General features: G+C 38.7%; 1 protein-coding gene across 1 annotated transcript in view; it reads right to left on the bottom strand.

Moving 5' to 3' along the window:
• The window catches only part of CAND1 (cullin associated and neddylation dissociated 1), a 70,498-nt gene that overhangs the window by 6,881 nt on the left and 41,078 nt on the right, over window positions 1–22,539 (bottom strand). Inside the window, exons 5-10 of the mRNA XM_077111344.1 lie at window positions 21,648–21,904; window positions 21,454–21,559; window positions 19,918–20,063; window positions 4,111–4,403; window positions 2,257–2,398; window positions 409–1,902 (exon numbers count right to left, since the gene is read on the bottom strand). Of these exons, the coding sequence (XP_076967459.1) occupies window positions 409–1,902; window positions 2,257–2,398; window positions 4,111–4,403; window positions 19,918–20,063; window positions 21,454–21,559; window positions 21,648–21,904 (2,438 nt within the window). The remainder of the gene's footprint in view (window positions 1–408; window positions 1,903–2,256; window positions 2,399–4,110; window positions 4,404–19,917; window positions 20,064–21,453; window positions 21,560–21,647; window positions 21,905–22,539) is intronic.

Genomic DNA, 22,539 nt, shown 5'->3' with positions numbered 1-22,539 from the left:
TTCATTTGAACTAAGTACCTTCCTCACCTGAACTAAGAACTTTTCACTACAGTTAGTACGAGCAAGCTTTCAGAATTAACCAAGAGGTTAATTTTTTAACCTCTTTCAGAAATACCGAGAGGTATTTGTCTTATCCATATTTTTAAGACAAAGAGTAATATTAAAATGTAGTGACTACTCAGAACTAGACCAAATTTATTTAACCATCATCTAATTACACTCTCTTCATTTTAACAACAAAATGTCACATGAATATGGCCCCATATCATGAAGCGCTACCTGTTCATATATAGTTTTACATGTAACAAAATACAGATGCTTTAATTTCCTCATTAGTCATCTTTCAATGCAATAAGCTGTCAGTTAAAGGATTTTTTTTCTTTTTAATTAGAAAACCTGACTACCCACCTGATATCAAGTACCCCTTAAGCCGTGGAAGGAGAGTTTCTGGATCAATTAGAGTGAGTTTGCCTAGACATTCGGCAACAACATTCCTGGTTCCTTCTTCCGCACACTCACAGTGCTTTAGTAATAAGGCCCAGATGTTTTCAACATACGGTTTAAGGCCCACAACTGATGCAGAGCTAATAATTTCCTTCAATGAATGAAGCAGAAGATACTGCCTCTTGGGTTGACTGGTTATTTCTTGTAAGACAAACGGCAGATATTCAGGAAGGTTGCCCACACTAATGCTGCCTAATGCATAGGATGCAGCTGATTTAACTTCTTCACTAGGAGATGAGAAGGCTTCTAATATTACAGATTTTAGTTCTAGCTGCCCACTTAAGTCAATATGATGCCCAACCTCTCCAAGGGAAAGCAGAGCTAAGAGACGAATGGAATCTGTAGATCTTGAGTTCTTGACATCTTGAATAAACTGACCTACGACAGCTGGTCCCTCTTTAGGGCATGCTCGAGTAAGGGCAGCTACACATTTGGCAATGGAATAGTAAGACTGCTTGTGAGTAAGAGCTGTACTCTGAGAGTAAACAGGACCTGTCAGCATGCGCAACAAATCCATGTATCCTAGGTTATTTGTTCCAGTGACAACCAGAGCTTGGAAAAAGTCTAGCATGGCACTAAGAGCACCTCCCTGCAGCAAGGGTGATCTCACAAGTCCAATAAGTTCATTGAGAATGGATCCACTTATCTTTGAAAGGGAGGAGGGATACACTTTTGCCAGTGTAGTAAGAAAACTGATAGCCATCTGTGAAACATGCATATCACTTTCACTGATAAGAGGTGGGAGCTCATCTAGGACTGCATCAATCATGGCTGCTGTCAAGCTGTCACTATAATTTTTAATTAGAATATCTAGGGCAGATAGGGTACCCAGTTTCAAAGCTCTCTGGTTTTTCCTGAGAAAGGAAGCAAGGATAGGAACCCCTTCTCCCAAGACAGGTCTCAAATCTATCTTCAAAGGTGACCCAGCAATCAGTGTCAATGCTTTCACTGTAGTTAACCGGGTAATTTCATTCTTTAGTCTCTCCAAGAAAATCTGAAGAGTATTAGGCAAGTCAGAACCCAAATTGTCTCCAAGGTTGCAAATAATCTGTCCCATACAGGAAATAGCCCTTTCCTTGACTTCCTGATCAATGTCAGCTGCTTTTAACCTCTTAATGGTACAGGTAAACAAATCTTTGATATAAGGAGTTGCATCAAATGAGGAAGGCTGATCTAAAGGACGAATTACTTTGACAAGCTGTTGTGTAACAAGAAGTGCTTCAGATGTAATCTTGTAAAATGGGTCTCCAACACAAGCCACCACCGGAGGGACCAAAGCCTGAACATGAGGATGGAAGACTTGAGGAGAATGGTTACAGAGAATTACATATAAACATGACAAAGCATCAATCTTCAAATTCGATGAGCTTGATTTATCATTCAGTGAGAAAATGATTCCTAAAAAGCCAAGAAAAAAATACTAATTATTTCTGTGCATACATTAAAATAAAGAAAATAAAAAGAGAAATCAAGCCCTAAAATACTGCTGAAGTTTCTAGTTCATTATATTATCTATAAAGCAAAAATTCCACAGAACATAATATTAGAGCCAGAGATTTTAGTAAGACTTTAAACTTTCTACTTGCAAATTCCTAACTTCAGATGCTAAGATGGCTAGATAAAAAAAGTTAACTCTATGTGCAAATTAAGTTGTCATGAATTTTTAAGGCAGCAATTATTTCAAGCTTATCTAAGTCTTTTTAGAGTCCATAATAGATCCTAAAAGGGACATACATACTACTACTTCCATACCTGGTACAAGTACAGGAATGTGTTGCGTTAGGGCCCCAGGTAATACATTTACCAGTTCAGTTAACATGTTAAAACAACACTGCCGGGTCTTCACACTTTTTTCTTTCATCTGTTTGTGCAACGCTTTAACAATGTTGGGAACCTGCAATTATCACATACTCATTAGCTGGTTCAGCCGCTGGTATTTTCTCAGTTTATTTAACATGAATTATGGGGGATGGGAGAAAGAGAAGAATATATCATTTTGGTTAACGTTGTAATTCAGCTATCTACTGCTATTACTACTTACTGCTAATGAGATTGTTTCATACATAAGAAAAAAGTTTGCAGCATATATTACATGTTTCTTTGCAACTGTATTTGCTTGATTCTGATAAATAAAAAATTAAAGTTAAACACAACTTTCCACAGACCAACAAAATGATCTTCCTTGATTAATTTTAATTAGGAAATGCATGAGACTAAATATAAATCTGACCAATAAAATAATTTCCAACCAAAATGTTACAAACATAATTGATAAACGGTATTCTGAATGGAAATGGACCAAATATGCATTAAAGGAAAAAGGATAAATTATGGAAAAGCAATATCAAATGGGTTCTACTTTTTTCTTTCAGCTTGGTAGTACAATGAAATTCCCCTCACTTCAAATGCAGCTACAAAGAGCTAAAGTATCAATAACATCTGCTCTAAACTTATTAATGTTCTGTAAGACAGTAAAACCAAAAGAGGGTCTCTAATGATAAATCTTATGAATGGCAGAATATAGGGCAAGCTTCTAAACCCCTCAACAACAAAACGGTAGAGATTAAACAAAGACTAAAACACCTCCAGATACATGCCAGAACTGAACAACAATCTAAGAACTAAAGACAAATCAAAATACCCAATTTCTATTCCATCACCAGAATTCCATGATTCTAAGTGGTACCTGACTTATATACATTGATTTAATTGCTTATGTCTTTCCAAACATTTTATCCCAAGAAAAACTATATCCTTCTATACAATTAATCATCCATGTTCATCTTTATGAATAAGTTTGCCACAAAATTTATTTGAACTTCTTGAAAATTTAATTGCATTTCTCAAAAGATGTATATTTACACCCTCCCCTGGTTTATTTTAGTCCCTCTCAACACCTGTTTCTCAATCTATAAAATGGACTCAGTATATAACCTATAGGATTGTTGTGGGGATTACAAATAAGAAAGGAAAATGCTTCTCACATACTAAATATTGAACAAAAATCCTAAAATGAAAATGCTTATTTTATTAATAATAAGAGCTGACATACACACACACACACACATCAAGCATTTACCATGCATCAGGCGCTACACTAAACATTTTACACTGATCATCTTATCTTTCACTACCCTGGGAGGGAGGCATTATTAAGCTAACACCTATAACAAATGAGGAAAATAAGTTTTAGAGAAATGATTAAATACCTTGTCCAAGATCATACACCTAAATTAGGAGTAAAGACAGCTATGAACACAAGTAGACTGACTCCATGCTCTAACACTTCGCCATTAATGTCAAACATAAAGATTTTTACTTCTCTGATTCTTAAAAAGTTTAATTTATAGTTTATCAAGTGAAATAAAAAAAACTTCAACTAGAATAGACAACTGCTTATAAGTAACATAATATGAACACACAGTAACTACTATACAAACATATCCTAGATAGCTCAAATTCCCTTAACAGCTTATGCTGCTAATGGCAGAAGTATACAGGCAGCCTTTAACTTTTTGTCCCTCTAAAGATTCTGGAACTCACATTTCCATAAAAAAATTTTTTTTTAAAGAATCACATTTACTACAACCATTCTTTTAAACAAACCTGACTCTGAAGCATTGTTAAAGGTGTTTCTCCTTGTTCCATTGCATCAGGGTCACAAAGCCAACTTTGCACAGGACGAGTTTGCTTCAAAAGGGAAAGGTATGCATGGAAAACATCTGCCTTTACATTCTCTTCACGCTCTTTAAATCTGGATATCAGCGCAGGAGAGACAGTTTTGTAGAATTCTGGAAGCATTTCATGTCTTGTGCTTACTACAGCATCCAAGCACTTAGCAGCTGCACGTCTCACTTTCCAACTCATGTCATCATCATCACTGTATTCATCATCGCTTCCTAAAGGATTGTTTTAATGTATTGATCATGAGAAAAGTACATTGTTTAATACACAGTGAACTGATATTCAAACTTAAGACAGTTATTCTGACTTGTCCTTAACTTTTAAGCAATAGGTAAGTTTTTAAAATTAATGAGAACATTAACAGATGCACACTGTTACATATAAATTAAAACATAAAATGATCATGATTGTGTTTTTAATTTGTTAAGCATATAAACATTTACTTTGTGTAATGAGCTGGTTATTTACTTACCCCTTTAAAATAACACAAACTTCTTTCAGCTTATAAATATTTGTAAAAAACTTCCTAACCTTTGAAACAATATGAACAGAACTTCAATCCAAAGGACTCACTAGACACAATAGGGAAAGCAAACAAACAATGTGTGACGTTTATAAAATACTGCATGAAGTTAATTTTTGGCTATATATGTGATAAAAATAATAATTGCCAATCCCAGAACATGATGTAGAACTAATTTTAAGGGGCAGGGAAATGGGAATAGGCATAGGGGTAGGATCCTGACATTTTGTGACCACAAAGCTTTTCACTAGATTCGGTGATGGACAATTAGAAACAAATCTGATTATTCTCAACCTTTCGAGGTTTTGTCTTAACGTACTTTACAGAAACTACATGACAAGAAAATTCTGCCCATGTGATAACAGAGTACCATCTTCTCTGAACTCCTTATATTATTAAATCTTAAATATTCCAAGCACAAGCATTAAGAATTGTTTATCTCATTTACATATTTACCAGATAACTGTTTGTATATGACATTTCTAAAAATTACTTCCTTGTATCATCAAAAGTTGAATCAGTTGGGAATCATCAATCAGAAGGGTGGCAAAAATATTAGTTCTGGTAGGATAAAACCTACAATTATCTAACAATATTTTTGTTCTTAGTTAAGGGTATAGCCCTGAAATGATTCCTCATGGGGGAGAAAGGATGATGTCCTCTTCATTAGCTTATCAATAAGCTTAGCAACAACTAAAAGTAGTCAGTCAAGCCTTAGAAAATTCTAGAATATTTAATAACATTTTCCAATCTCCAAAGGATCTACTTAATTTCGCTTTAGCATGTTGTATGAAAATCCAAGCAAATATTGCTAAACTCAAAGGATGATTCATTTACTAACACCTATTTGGATAAAAGCTGGAAGGTACTGCCCAAAATAAACTATCCATTTAAAAGAAAAGAAATCACTGAAATTACATTGATCATGAGTTACAGTAACACAACAGTGGAAAGACATTAGATAATTAATCCATAACTGATTAAACAGCTGAAGGACTTAGTAATATTGTAATACAAGCTGAGGTTCCCCTTTATTATCCAATACAAATTTATTGAGTACCTATCTGGTAAGAATAAAATCTGGTATTTTATCTAATCTGATAACAGAATAAAGGTACGGGATGAAGAGTCAATAACAGAATAAAATTAAAATTTCTGTTATCACGAAGCTTACATTCTAAAAGGTGGAAGACAATCAATTACAAAATGTCAGAAAGTGGTTTAAGTGTAAGGATGAAAATGAAAAGCTAAGAAGGGAGGTAAGGATATGCCAAGTAAGGGGAAGCCATGAGGTAGAAGACTGGATGAGGGTATGCATGAGAGAAAGGAATCAAATATAACAAGGTTTTTGAGAAACTAAGAATGAAGATGCTATTCTGATGGAAAAGTCTAGAGAAGAAACAGGCTTGGTGTTATTTTAGACTTCTAAGCAACTGGATATATGAACCTGGAATTCAAGAGAGAAATCTGGGATAAAGATAAAATGCTGAATGTGAGCATACTGATACTAAAGATAGTGACTGGATGAGCTCAAAAACAGAAGAAGTGTACAAAAGATAAAAATAAGCACTGAGTTCTGGGACACTTTAGTGGTCAGGGAGATGAAGAGGTATCAGCCTGGAATACTGAGAAGGAATAATCACAAAGGTAAAGCTAAACCAGGAGAATAAGGTATTTTAGAAGCCAAATAAAATACTGCTGAGACTGAGCAATACGTAGTCAAACATTTGAGGCCACTGTCAATTCTTGTCCATGATTATCGTGGGGTCCAAGATAGGGGGAAGAAAGTATTTGGAGAACATCCTTTTGAGGTATTCTGCTATAGAAGAGAGAAATTGGGTGGTAGCTGCTAGGAGTATATGGAATAAAGTGATTTCTTGTAGTTGTTTTAGTTTTGCTTTTAAAAGATGGTGCAGACTTCACAAGAAAGTCATTTCATAAATTCAAAAATACATAAAACTATAGAGTATTATCAGAAATAACAGGAAACTCACTGTAAGAATAAAATTAATTTTAGTTCTCACACAAAATGGCACAGAACGGGGGAATGCAAAACTTATTAAACAAAAGGCTGCAAAAACCAGCTCCGACTGGTTCTGTGGTCCGGGAGGAGGAGGGAGCCTGTGATGTGAGCTTGGGATTGGTACCATTTCCTTATATAGGGAAAAAATTTGAGTTAGATCTCTCAGATAGGCTGCAACCTCTGGAGCACCCAGCCAATGGGGAAACAGGGGAGGATCTGCATGTTAAGTATGGGGAATAAATGTTGCTGCCTCCTGGAACGGCAGCCACCACATTTCGGTTGTGTGCCCATTCTTGAAAGATCATTAATAAATTCTTTTCTTATCCACAATCAGGTGAGTGTTTATTCTCTTTCAGGTACGGCTCCCTTTCTGAACTTTGGGGGGCTGTCTGGGATCCAAGGCTTTGGAGGCGGATCCCCAGGGTGAGGATGAATGGGAGGTGTGTCCCACTGATTGAGCTGTCATCTGCCGTTGGGGGCCAACTTCTGACAGGCAAAAGGACCCGAGACTGGATGCTTAGATCCGCCAATTGTGAACAAAAGGGGAAGGGAAAATCAGTCTCACGGTGACCAGGCAATTCTGTGCATGGATCAAGGTAAGAAAAAAGACTATAAAGTATTGCCTTGGTGGTTGGGAAAATTATGATGAGCCTGAGGTTGAGTGTGAGTATATGAGACGCACAACATACTGCATGAAGTGAGTGCGGGATCCCAATCTGTGATTGCCTTCTCCTGCGAGGAAAAGGGCCAGAGATAGATGAGGCAAAATGGTGCTGAGGGAAAGAAAGCCAGGCAAGACTCAGAATGAATAACAGAGGCAGTCAGCTGGCCAGGGAAAAAGGGACAGGGGTACCTATGAAGTCCCCCAGGAACATTTCCCTGGATAGTTCATTAGGGAGAATGCTAAAACACTGGACTGATAGTGATAGGACTAAGGGAAAAGACAAAAAGAAAATGGTGTCAGATTTGGACCAAAGAAAGCATCCCCCCCCCACCCCCGCAATGTATTCTGGCCAAAATACAGGGCAGATAAGGACTGGCTTTGTGCCAACCTCGTGCTAATGAAAAGAAGCCCTTCTCCAAAGAGGAATCTGGCTATGCTATGTGTTGGCTGAAGGGAAGGGGGACCATTCTTTATCCCATGACCCAGACCTAGAGGCCAAATCTTAAGAAACTAAAGCCTGGGATCCTTCACTGAGAATTCACCCACCCTATGTTTTCCTCCACCAGGGTGGGGACTGTTGGACCCTGAAGGCCCAACGGAACTAACCAGTCCTCCCTACCTGTAAAGGGCCAATCACGGCCAACGGCTCCACCTGTTACAACCCACCAACAACTGAGGAAGGAGCTGAAACAATGTAAGAAAGACATACAGAATTTTTCATTTCTGGGGTCCCTGAAGGAAAAAGAGAGAGAAAATATACCTGCTGAATCCCTATACTCTCTGAGGGAAGTACCTATTGGACCAGGAGAAATTAGTTACATAAACGGCCCAATGACAAGTACAGAAGTAAAGAATTTCAAGGAGGAGATAAAATCATTAATGGATGATTCAATGGGGCTAGTCGAACAACTGGATCAAATTTTAGGTCCCAGTTTATATACCTGGCCCAAATTTATGTCCATTTTTAATATCTTCCTTATGGGGGAATGGTGAGGTGGGTAGCTAGGAAAGAATGGGAGGCAGCACCGACCCAGACAAGGGGTAATGGCAGAAGAGCAAAAATACCCTAAGGTAGATGCCAACTGGGATAATAATGATGAGGAAGGCAAAGCACAAATGAAGGATCTTAGAGACCTCATTATATAAGCAATAAAATTGGCTGTACCCAAGTCTCAGAACCTAAATAGGGCCTGTGAGGTGATTCAAGGAAAAGATGAGACTCCCTCTGCTTTCCTGCAAAGGTTGAGGGACCAGGTGAGGAAATATTCAGGAATGGATCTTGGTAGTCCTGTGGTTCAAGGAATGCTAAAGGTCTGTTCTGTAAAGAGGCCTTGACCTGACATTGAGAGAAAGATCCAGAAAATGGATGGGTGGATGGATAAACCACTGGAAGAGTTACTGAGATAGTCTCAGAAAGTGTTTATGAGAAGGGAAGAGGAAAGGCAGAAGCAGAAAGCTTAGTCATGATAAGCACGGTGAACAATGTGGTCAAGAAGAGATTAGAGACAAAGCAGGGAGGAGACAGGCAGAGGCAAGATAGAGAAATAGTATGCACCAGATGGGATAAAGGAGCAAAAAGGATACAGGACTTCACAGGGTGTTAGCACTGTGGGAAACCTGGTCATTTCAAAAGAGAGTGCCCAACTTTAAAGAAAGAAGATCGGATAATACCCCTGATGAATTTTGAGGGGTAGGAGGGTCAGAGGCTCCCACCAGGAATCTTAAGTAAATCTGAAAGTGGGCCTATATCAGGAAGAAATTACATTTTTGGTAAACACTAGGACAGCTTAATCTTCTGTGAACCACATTCCAAAGGGAATCAGATTTTCCGGTAGCTCCCTTAGTTTCGGGGGTTAAAAAAAAAAAAAAGTCCCCATTCTCAAGCCTACTAACATCTGCTGGGAAGATAACCAAATTATAAGCCTCCTGTTGTATATCCCAGGGGTATACCCTATATCAGGGTAACTTGTTGGGAAGGGACCAAGTTTTGGGGACTGGACCTGGAGGTAAGGCATAGCCAAATAGAAGTTGTCTTAGCCTTGCTTAAAAAAGATGATGAAAAAGACATCCAAGAAAAAGTGTGGGTAAAGGAGAGAAATGGAGGTGGGGGTACAGTACCCCCTATAAACACTAAAATGAAAACGGAAGAGGAGGTGGCTCGTCAAAAAACAGTATGCCATCCCATTGAAGGGAAGACAGGGACTGCAGCCCATCATTGAAGGTCTCCTTTGAGATGGGCTCTTAGAAATCTGCATGCCTCCTAACAATACTCCCATTCTACCCATCCAAAAAGTAGATGGCAGTTGGAGGATGGTACAGGACCTGAGGGCCATCAAACAAACTGTTCAAGTTAGATACCCATGGTCCCTAACCCTTATACTCTCCTCAGCAGGATAGGATTCCCTACCATCATAAATGCTTCAGTGTAGTAGACCTGAAGGATGCCTTTGGGCCTGCCCTCTTGATCCAGAGAGTAGAGACTTGTTGGCCTTTGAATAGGAAAATCCCTTCACTGGAAAGAGACAGCATTATAGGTAGACAGTCCTACTTCAGGGCTTAACAGAGTTTCCTAATCTCTTTGGACAGGAATTGGAGAAAGTGCTAGAAAAATTTTCAATCCCATCTGGAATTATTCTTTTACAGTATATAGATGCTCTATTAATATCAGACAAAAAAGACTGGCAGTTGCCTAGGCTACAAAGGACCTGTTGAACTTCCTAGAAGACCAAGGGCTAAGGGTATCAAAAAGCAAATTACACCAGAAACCCAGGTTCGATTCCCCGTGCCTGCCCATGGAAAAAAAAGTAAATTACGGTTTGTGGAAAAGGAAGTTAGATACTTAGGCCATCACATAAGTGAAGGACAAAAAAACATACACCCAGAAAGAATTCAGGTCATAACTGGATTGCTTCTTTCCCCAAAAAAGAGGGAACAAAGCAAGTTCTTAGGATTATTAGGGTTGTGGATAGATTCTTAAGCCTCTCAAACTAAAGGACGATATCAAAAACTGCTAGAGGAAGCACGTGGCGAATTAGAATGGAGGCAGGGAGAGTAGGAACCTTAGGACTCAAATGGGCACTGGTACAGGCTCCTGTTCTGGCTCTCCCCTGCCTCGAAAAGCCTTTCCATCTATTTGTTACACTGGATAATGGAACAACCTTAGGGGTACTAACCCAAACCTGGAGAGAGGCCAAAGGAGACCCGTAACCCTCCTTTCAAAATTTTGGACCCTGTCTCCAGGGAATGAGCCAGGTATGTTCAGGTTGTTGTGGCAACTGCCCTCCTAGTAGAAGAAAGTAGGAAACTGACTTGGAAGGGCATTAGTGGTCCACACTCCTCATTAAGTCAGGAATATTTTACCCTAAAGGACAAGGGAGATAGGTGACTGATTCCTGAATCCTAAAGTATAGCACAATCTTAATGGAAAATGATGACTTGGTCTTAACCACAAACAGTAGCTTAAACCCAGCCTCCTTTCTGTAGAAAGGGCCTGACCAAGCGGAAGCCCTTAAACATGACTGTTTGGACTTAAGTGAGTATCAAACCAGAGTTTGACCTGATCTAGGGTAGCTCCCTTACACTCAGGGGAAAAACTGTTCATAGGTGAATCCTCTAGGGTCCTGGAGGGAAAGAGGCACAATGGTTATGCGGTTGTAGATGGGCTAACTTGTGCAGTAAGAGAAGCTGCCCAATGATGGGTCAGCTCAAATTTGTGAATTGTACGTGTTAACTGCCCTCAAATTATTAGAGGGAAAAGATGGTACAGTCTACACTGACTCTAAGTATGCTTTTGGGGTGGTCCACACCTTTGGAAAATTTTGGGAAGAAAGGGGATTAATTAACAGCAAGGAGAAGGAATTGGTCCATGGGGAACTGGTAAAACAAGTACTAACTAATCTACTCTCACCAAGGGAAATAACTGATGGTGCACATAAATGGACATCAGAAAGGCCATACCTTTGAGGCAAAGGACAACAGGTTGGCAGATAAAAAGGCGAAGGAAGCTTCCCTTTGCCCCCATCTAAGTTAATGGTTTTACTACCCTCCTTTCCCAGAGAATCTGAGGTCCCCATATTCTCTGAGAAATAAAAGGAACTGGAACTGGAAGCAAACTCAGATAGTCCATGGAAATGGGTCCTCCCGGATGGCAGACAGATGTTGAATAAGCAAGTAAGGAGGTAAATATTAGCAGTCTTACATCAGGGAAATCACTGGGGAATACAGGCCAGAATACTAGTTCTTAAACATTTTGGGTGTGTGGGCCTCTACACCATAGCATAAATATGTGAATGATGCATCATTTGCCAAAAGGTCAATAAAAAAGTTCTAAGGAAACAGGTGCAAGGAGGAAGGGAACCAGACCTCAGACCATTTCAGAGCAGTCAAGTTCATTACACCAAGATGCCTCCAGTAGGATGACTAAAATACATTCTGGTTCTTGTAGACCATTTAACAGGAAGGGTGGAGGTGTGTCCTTTAGCCTTGGCTACAGCATCAGGAACTTTCAAGATTATCCTTGAACAAATTATTCCCCATTATGGGTTGGTAGAAAATATCAATTCTGACAATTGTAGTCACTTTACTTCCTGTGTGCTGCAGGATGCCATGTAAAGCTTCAGTATTGCATGGGGTTTCCAGACACCCTGACAGCTGCCATCCTCATGGAGGATGAAAAAGGATGACTCATACCCTAAAGAAGCATCTTTCCAAACTGGACTTAAAAACCAAGGTACCTTGGACTAAGTGTGTACCCACAACTCTACTGAGAATTAGAATTGCTCCTAGAAAAGAGTTAGGGATCTCCCCTATGATACGCTCTTTGGCTTGCTTCTTCCCAGAAAAACTAAAGCTCTATCTTAGATTCAAACGACCTTTTACTTAAGGATTATATACTGACTTTGTCTTCTGTTTTTCCTCAGGCACCATGGTTTGCTGGCCCTGACCCCACTTCTTGAATATGCTATCCATCACCATTAACCTAGCAGTTGGGTCCACATCAAACATGGAAAAAGAACAAACTCCATCCAGCCTGGCAAGGACCTTATCAAGTTCTGTTGACAACTGAAACAGCAAGCCAGATGGCACAAAAAGGCTGGACTTGCTAAACCCGAGGGAAAGGACCAGTATCTGAGTCGGACAATAAGTAGCCAACAACATTGTCCAATTTCTGAGACATAACCCCAGCTTTGGACCCTTTAAAGATTACTCGGAAAACAGATAAGGGATCTGAAGCCCAATTTAAAAATGAGAATAATTATACTGGCTATGATGTTCTAAATTTGGGATGTAACAAACCCCATCAAATTGGTGCTGACTGTAACCTAAGGTTTAGTGTTTCAAACTGTTCAGTTTGATGCTTGCCAAGTAATAGACTGCAGAGACTTCATGAATCAACAGCAAGTGAGTGTGTCCAGAACTAGAAGAGGGGGGTTAGTTGAGCCCCTCTTTGCCCCTTTTGGGGTGATGTATGGTGGACTACCCAGTTTCAAGGGTGGACAGTGAACATGGGATTGGTTTCATGGACCTGGAGGCCATTAAAGAGAAAAATAACCTTTTATGAAGGAAACAACCCAACAGATTGCAAACATCTTCAGTGTAACCCAGTGGTGATAACCACTAAGAAAGCAGACAGAGTTCCGGGTCAAGATGGCGGCTTAACAACGTGTGCGTTTTAGTTCGTCCTCCAGAACAACTGCTAAATAACCAGAAACAGTACAGAACAGCTCCTGGGGCCACGACAGTGACCAGACACACAGCGTACCCCAGTCTGGACCAGCCGGGCCGGCTGCGAGCACCCCCCAAAACCGTGAGTTCCCAAAGCTGCGGCGGCCAGTGCCCCTCCCCCACAGGCCGCTTCCCAGAGGGGAAAGGAAAGGACTTTACCAGCAGCAGTGACTGGGAACAATCAAATGCCAATTGTGGAACTAATTAACAAATTCTGACTACTAAAAATAGGCCCCCAGCTTAGGTGAACCCGATCAAAGCAGAGGTTGCTCATTTTTGCCCCGGCACCAAGGGGGCAGGACTGACAGAAAAAGGGGGAAAAAGAAGAAGGAAACAGGTTTTTGTGGCTGTGTATCTATAAAGGCTTGACTGCCTCTGGATACAGCGGCAGGACTTTTCAGGCTGCAACTGCCCCAGGCATAGGCAGAAGTGAGCTCTTTTAGGGGCTTATCTGGAGCCTGTGCCTTCCCCAGGGGAGGGGTGAAGGCCCACCCAGGTGGAATCCCTCCATCAAGGAATTCAGACACCAGGGCTTGGTAATTTGAAGCCATTAAAACCAGCCTACAACCTCTCCTCTGTCTCCAACAAACCCTCAGCCAAAGTTAAAGGTACCGCATCATCTTATGCTGGTGGGACCTGCAGTCAGACAAGCGCCACATACTGGGCAGAAGTAAGAAAAACAGAGTCCAGAGACTTCACAGAAAAGTCTTTCAACCTGCTGGGTCTCATGCTCAGGGAAAACAGACGCAGGTGACTCTTTCCTCCTGATAGGAGGCCAGTTTGGTCTGGGAAAATCTGGCTGGGGTCTATAATATCTAAGCAGACCCTCCTAAGTGAGTGTGGGGGAAAGGTACCACACGAGCAGGGCAAGAAACAAGAAAACAAGAACTGAAAAATTCTCCTCTGTTAAACAAAACTTAAGCTAAAGGTTCAGATAAAGCTGAACAGAATGTCAAAGAACAGACAGACAACAAATTCATCCATCAAGAAAACCCTAGATAAAAGAAGTGAAAACAATCTCCAGAATAAACTAATTAAGGTAATTAAATGTCTAGACGCCAGCAAAAAATAGCAAATCACACTAAAGAAATTGAAGATATCGCCCAGTCAAAGGAACAAACCAACAATTCAAATGACATACAGGAGCTGAAACAACTAATTCAGAATATATGAACAGACATGGAAAACCTCATCAAAAACCAAATCAATGAATTGAGGGAGGATATAAAAAAGGCAAGGAAGGAACAAAAAGAAGAAACTGAAAGTCTGAAAAAACAAATCACAGAACTTATGGGAATGAAAGACACAGTAGAAGAGATGAAAAAAACAATGGAAAACTACAATGGTAGATTTCGAGAGGCAGAACATAGGATTAATGAACCGGAGGACAGAACATCTGAAATCCAACAAGAAACAGAAACTATAGGAAAAAAAATGGAAAAATATGAGCAGGGACTCAGGGAATTGAAAGACAATATGAAGCGCATGAATATACGTGTTGTGGGTGTCCCAGAAGGAGAAGAGAAGGGAAAAGAAGGAGAAAAACTAATGGAGGAAATTATCACTAAAAATTTCGCAACTCTTATGAAAGACTTAAAATTACAGATCCAAGAAGTGCAGCGTACCCCAAAGAGAACAGATCCAAATAGACATACTCCAAGACATTTAATAATCAGAATGTCCAAGGTCAAAGAGAAAGAGAGGATCTTGAAAGCAGCAAGAGAAAAGCAATCCATCACATACAAGGGAAGCCCAATAAGACTATGCGCAGATCTCTCAGCAGAAACCATGGAGGCGAGAAGACAGTGGGATAATATATTTAAATTATTAAAAGAGAAAAACTGCCAACCAAGAATTCTATATCCAGCAAAACTGTCCTTCAAAAATGAGGGAGAAATTAAAACATTTTCAGACAAAAAATCACTGAGAGAATTTGTGACCAAGAGACCAGCTCTGCAAGAAATACTAAAGGGAACACTAGAGACAGATACGAAGACAGAAGAGAGAGGTGTGGAGAAGAGTGTAGAAAGGAAGACTATGAGTAAAGGTAAAAGGAAGGAAAATTAGATAGACATATAAAATCCAGAAGGCAAAATAGTAGAAGAAAGTACTACCCATACAGTAATAACACTGAATGTTAATGGATTAAACTCTCCAATCAAAAGACATAGCCTGGCAGAATGGTTTAAAAAACAGGACCCATGTATTTGCTGTCTCTACTCAAAGGTCGCGAGGCCAAGGACACAAATGGACATTTACATGTTTATAGCAGCATTATTAACAATTACCAAGTGATGGAAACAGCCAAAATGTCCATCAACAGACAGTTGACTAAACAAACTGTGACATTTACATAAGATGGAATATTATGCACCTGTAAGACAGAATAAAGTTATGAAGTATGTAACAACATGAATGGACCTTAAGGACATTATGCTGAGTGTGATTAGCCAGAAACAAAAGGACAAATACTGTATGGTCTCACTGACATGAACTGACGTTAGTGAATAAACTTAGAATATTTCCTTGGTAACAGAAACCATCAGGAGATAGAAATAGGGTGAGATATTGGGTGATTGGAGCTGAAGGGATACAGATTGTGCAACAGGACTGAATATAAAATCTCAGATATGGACAGCATAATACTACCTAACAGTAATGTAATTATGTTAAAACACTGAATGAACCTGCATGTGAGAATGATAGAGGGAGGAGGACTGGGGACATAAATGAAATCAGAAAGAAAGATAGATGGTAAAGATTGAGATGGTATAATCTAGGAATGCCTAGAGTGTATAATAATAGTGAAATGTACAATGTACAAATTTAAGAAATATTTTTGCCTGAGGAAGAACAAAGGAATGTCATTATTGCAGGGTGCTGAAAATAGATGATAATTAATACTTTAAAATGTCACCTTATGTGTGAGACTAAAGCAAAAAATGTTTGTTATAAAATTTATATTTTGACTAGAGCATTTCCTAATATAACTCATGTAGATAGTTTGACTGAATGTCATAAGTACTTGGAATCTCAGGTAGCACATGAGATTTTGTTGGTTTGTCCAGAGTGATGCCCCGATGAATCCCAGAGTGATTTGATCAGTGACTGGAAAAGTATTTGCAAGCCCCCTTCGGGGAATGGTGAGAGTGGGGAGAAATTCAACTTCCCCAAGTTGAATTCTTGATATTCTCACAAGCAGTGTGGAGAACCAAAGCTATAGGCTGAGCCCCCAGTCTTGGGGTTTGTTCATATGAGACTTAACCCCACAAAGGATAGGTCAAGTCTACTTAAAATTTAGGCCTAAGAGTCACCCCCAGGAGAGCCTCTTTTGTTGCTCAGATGTGGCCTCTCTCTCCAGCCAACACAATGAGCAGTCTCACCACCCTCCCCCCTCTGCATGGGACATGACTCCCAGGGGTGTGGACCTTCCTGGCAACGTGGGACGGAGATCCTGGAATGAGCTGAGACTCAGCTTCAAGGGACTGAGAAAAACCCTAGAATGAGCTGAGAATTAACATCAGGGGATTGAGAGAACCTTCTCGACCAAAGGGGAAAGAGTGAAATGAGACTTAAGTGTCAATGGCTGAGAGATTCCAAACAGAGTTGAGAGGTTATCCTGGAGGTTATTCTTATGTATTAAGTAGATATCACCTTGTTGTTCAAGATGTAGTGGAGAGGCTGGAGGGAACTGCCTGAAAATGTAGAGCTGTGTTCCAGTAGCCATGTTTCTTGATGATGATTGAACAATGATATAGCTTTCACAATGAGACTCTGCGAATGTGAAAACCTTGTGTCTGATGCTCCTTTTAGCTACTATATCAGCAGAAGAATAGAACATATGGAATAAAAATAAATAATAGGGGGAACAAATGTTAAAATAAATTTAGTTTGAAATGCTAGTGGTAAACGAAAGCGAGGAGTAAGGGGTGTGGTATGTATAATCTTGTTTTTCTGTTATTGTTTTATTTCTTTTTCTGTTGTCTTTTTATTTCTTTTTCTAAATTGATGCAAATGTTCTAAGAAATGATGACGATGCAACTATGTGATGATATTAAGAATTACCGATTGTATATGTAGAATGGAATGATCTCTTAGTGTTTTGTTTGTTAATTTTTTTAATTAATAAAAAAAGTTAAAAAAATAAAAAATAAAAATAAAAAAAAAGAAAGCAGACAAACATCCAGCAGGAGTTAGCAACCAAGATGCGGTAGCTGATAGGATCTACGGGATGAGGACAGACATCACTGGAAAAAACCCTCTAGGAAGGCTCAGGATACTAGTCCTCTCCCCAGCAACACTCTCTACAGCTGGCCCTTCAGTAGCGCCAAAGGTGATTCAGCTGGAGACCAGTTTCCCAATTCGCAATGATCCCAAAGTTGTCAGATGGTCAAGGCAGAAGATTTAAAACAAACCAGAGATAGTGACAGGGTATGGAAATACAAATGCCTGGGTAGAACGGATTAAGTATACAACTCAGAGCATAAACAAAAGCAACCATTATGCTTGCATAACAGGCCGACCCACTGCTTTTATTGTGCCCTTTCTGATAGGTATGGAGAAACATGAAGAGGAGTTCGATGTACGGTACTCCTTTTTCAGACTACTTCTGGTGAAAACTGTAGTTATGTTGTCCTCTCTTTTCCCTCCAGTCAGGAGTGGAAAAGTCAAGGCCACATGGATTTCCCAGCTCGGTCCAGGAAACCACTCTATCTTTCTACATGGGGATAAGGGCTCCAGGATCTTGGGACTACGGCCTCATGTATCCAAGCATGGACCGTGACTGAGGATAGTACTGGAAATTTATCAAGTTTAATCATATTCTGAGCAGACCTTTGGTGGTATTGTGGAAACGGCATCCTCTGACCAATATTATCTGAGAAGTAGAAAAAGAACTGTGGGCTCATTCAGTTGGCAAAACCAGAGAAAAAGAAAGAAAAGCTGCACATTTGGTTTCTTCAATGACCTAATTTATTTAGACAGTACGGGGTACCACGGGGAATCCTGAATGAGTTTAAGGCTAGAAATCAAGTAGCTGCAGGATATGAGTCATTCTTATTCTGGTAGGTCACCACTAATAAAAATGTGGACTGGATTAATTTACTTATTATAATCAATAAAGATTTATCAACTACTCCAGAGATGTAGTGAAGAACATCACAAGACAGCTAGATGCTACTAGTCAAATGACATGGGAAAAGAGGATAGCCCTAGACATGATGCTAGCTAAAAAGGGAGGCGTATGTGTCATGACCAGAGGTAGCTATTGTATGTTCATCTCCAATAATACAGCCCCAGATAGAACTATCACCAAAGCTTTACAAGGGCCTCATCTGAAGAATTGGCAGAGAATTCAGGCACTGATAACCCCCACATGGAATGTTTAGAAAGCTGGTCCAGAAGATGGAAAGGGGTGGCACTGTTCATTTTAACTTCTTTAATTACTGTACTTGGGATGCCGACAGTGGTTGGGTGTTGTTGCATCATCCCACGTGCCTGGGGACTAACTCAAAGACTTATTGAGACTGCCCTAACCAAGCAAATGCCTGTTCAGTATGGACAAAACAATTTGTCCCTCTTGAAAGAGGAAGATTCCTGTGATGAGGAATGTGAAAAAGCTCTTAGAAAGTTTGAAAAGGAACTAGAATGTGAAAACTAAAAAGGTTCAAAAGAAAGAGGGGGAAAGTGAAACTTAGTAAACAAAAGGCTGCAAAACCAGCCCAGACTAGTTCTGTGGTCTGGGTGGGGGAGGGAGTCTCTGATGTAAACTTGGGGATGGGTGTCATTTCCTTATATGGGATAAAAATGTGAGTTAGACCTCTTGGATAGGTTGTAACGCTGGGGTACCCAGCCAAAGATGAAAAAGGAGGGATTTGTGTGTTAGGCTTAGGTAATAAATGTGCTGCCTTCTGTAGCTTTGCGTGGCAACCATCACATTTCAGTTGTGCGCCCATTCTTGTAAGATCATTAATAAACTCTTTCCTTATCCACAACTGGATGAGTGTTTATTCTCTTTCAGATACGGCTTTCTTTCCGACACTCACCAATTCATCTGCTTAGTAACTTACTCATTTAGACATTTCTATTATGATTCATACAATACAAACAGAAACAACTTGTACATGAGCAGTCACCATTCCTTGAAGCATTTCTCTTTTCTAGAGTAAATTTCACAAATGACAGCACTATGACATCAATCTAAGGAGCCTCAGACATAACGTTTAGATTTATTCCTGAAAGTTAAATAAGCCTGAAACAGTACTTAGGATTTTTTATGAAAGTAGCTATGCATGAGTAAACTAACAGTCTATCAAAATCAAACTGTTCTGAATATCTGTATAAGTGGGTACCATAATTTTTTATAAAATTTAAGCCCTGCTTATAAAAATGCATTGTAGCAAATGTGAATAATCACATTAAAAGAAAAAACAGTCATAACTGGTAGTCAAGAGACAGCTACCAGCAACATTTTTTTCCTGTGTATTTAAAAAAATAAAATTGGGACACACTAACTTTACCCACTTTTCCACTAGGCCAATTAAGAACATTTTCCACATCCTTAAATATTTTTCTAAAACATGATTTTGAAAGTGTTACATTACCATGTTCTCTACAAGGATGCATTATAATTTATTTAATCTATTTGCTCTTAAATAAATATTGATATAATTTCCATTCTCACTTTATAAATCAACAAATGGAACAACAAATAGTGATAAGAACCATCTCCATCTACCTTACTCTTTCTTTCATGAAAATTTAATCAAAAATTTCCTTCTATTTAATTTGAAATACCTTGATCATCATCATCACCACCATCTGCATCCATAGCATTTTCATCTTCATCTTCATCATCATAATTATAATTCGGATCATAAGTAAGATATTTAAGACAAATATTTATTATGGTAGAAACATGAGGATATACTTCCTTAGGACATCTAAAGAAGAAAAAAAGCTACCTTGAATAACTACTTTTTTCCTTGATTGAACTACATTTTACTTTATTACTAAATTTTCTTCCCTTTAAATTAGGAGAGTGGTTCCCAACCTTTTCAACACCAAAGACTTTTTTCTCTCCCACAGACTTCATGTTTTAAAAGATCTACCTTTCAAATTACACTTAATCAATTTTAAAATGAATTTTCACAATTTAACATCTCTGCAATCAGGATGATTTTTACAATAAATGATATGTCAAGGATAATGTGTGATATACAGAGAGAAATCTGCACATGCTCTATTTTCTCAATATGTAACTAGAAGACTAAGCCCAGGTGAAGGTGCTCTTTAGTAAGTAAGAATATATGTGAAGATGTTGGGGCACATTTATCCAGGCTTGGTCATCCAGCTATAAATGCCCACATGGTCAACAATTACAGGAAATTGTGTTTTCTCATTAAAGGGAAAGAAATGAATCCCACGATTTCTCATTTCAGAAATCTAACAGGATTAAAGGCCACTCTAAAAACCATGAGTGGCAAGGAATCACTGCAGATTAATAGCCAGTGAGGTCTCAAGGCACTGTGCTAGACTGTCAATTCTAGCCAAAGACAAAAAAAAAAAAAACAAAAACAAAACACCTCTTACTTAACAAGTATGACCTCTAAATACATAACTGCATAATTTTTATTAAGTTTTTAAACAAATATTAGGGGAAAAAAAAACCTTAGAGTCTATGCTTCCAAACTAAGAATTACTACCCTAACAAAAAGGATATATGAAAGGCTCTTTCAGGACAGATTACTATATTGGCATCACTTTCCTACCAAAGAGGCTGAAAAGAACTAAAGATGATTATAAATACCTATGTCAAGTTCTTTAAATAAAGCTGTAACAATAAAAAGGAAACATTTTCAAAATAAATGTGAGGACTATATTTTATAATATTAAGATAATATTCATTTGGAATACCTTATTGGTTATCAGTTATCATTTAATAAGAAACTAATTAGAACACGTCTTAACTATAAAATTCAGTTCCACCTGTTGGTAAAAATCTGTTTCTCCTCACACACCTAACCTAGATCTTAATTATAATTCTATTCTTAAGGGAAGATTTATTTTTAAAATAAAGATTTTACCAGAATAAGCAAATCCACAGAGACAGAAAGTAGATTAGAGGTTACCAGAGGCTGGGGAGTTACTACTTAATTGGTACAGAGTTTCTGTTTTGTGTGATGGAAGTTTTGCTGGTAAAAGGTGTTGATGGCAGCAGAACACTCTAAATGGAATTAGTGTCACTGAATGTACACTTAAAAATGGTTAAAAAGGCAAATTTTGTTACATACACATTACCACAATATAAAAAAACTCAAAAAAAAAACATACCTTCTCACAAATGATTCAAAGGCTTGAATGCAGTATTCTCTTAATTCATCATCATCTACATTACAAAATTTTACCACCAAAGGAATTATCTTCTCAAGATATTCACCTAAGAAAAAATATATTGGGTCTTAAAAACACACAGTAATTTTTTTTTCAATTGAAGAAAACTTGAAATCATTTTAAACATTTCTTACCTATTCTATGACCAGCTTGCCTACTAATAGCAGCAATACATTGAATGTAGGTTCTCGTTGTTGACATGGAATCATTTTTTGACAGCTCTGACAAAAGATGCTCAATGAGATCTACAAAAACTATATTTCCACAGCTCATAACCAGGTGGCCAAGAGCGATAATGGTTCTTTTCCTCACTGCAAGCCTAGGGCTAGTCAACTGGGGGAGTAGACAGGTCAGAATTGAAGGATGGAAATTAACAAGAAGTCCTCCTTGCCTTAAAATAAAATAAGAAAGAAAACAACAAATGAATTACAGATGCTTGAATACTATTGAAATGCCTGGACTGTGACTTCAAAGTAAATATCCAAAGATTATGAATTTAGTTGAGAATAATCCAAATTCATAATGAAAGGAAAACTGAATTCTCACCGTCTTTACCAATGCAACTGAAAACTTACGCTAAGTGAATGCAGTTTTGAAATTTGTATCCCTAAACTACCTCCTGGAATTGAAACCTAGATTTCCAACTCTAGGATCTTTTCAACCAAGTGGCTTGGGAGCACACAGAAAAATACATGATCTTGTCACTTTTCCCCTTCCCAGATACCTAAGTTACTTTCTCTATTGATTATAGCATTTTTGTGGTAGGTGGATGGAGGAGCTTTGAAATACTCAAAATCTCAGCATCTCCTAACTCCTTCCTTTCCCTGTTTTTCTTCTTCACATCCATATACTAAATTTCACTGATTCTTACGGTCCAACCCCTATTACAAATCATCCTAGGTGTGCAGTTCAATTACTCAATAGTAGTCAAATATCATATGATATGCTAGGATAGTGCAAGTGATGAAATCACAAACAAAACAAAAATTCTGACTGGACTTGCATTGCTTATTAAATTAAGTATAA

Source organism: Tamandua tetradactyla, chromosome 7 (genome assembly GCF_023851605.1).
Source record: "Tamandua tetradactyla isolate mTamTet1 chromosome 7, mTamTet1.pri, whole genome shotgun sequence".
Lineage (NCBI taxonomy): Eukaryota > Metazoa > Chordata > Mammalia > Pilosa > Myrmecophagidae > Tamandua > Tamandua tetradactyla.
The sequence above is the reverse complement of the archived record's forward strand: the minus strand, read 5'-3'. Positions and strand labels throughout refer to the sequence as shown.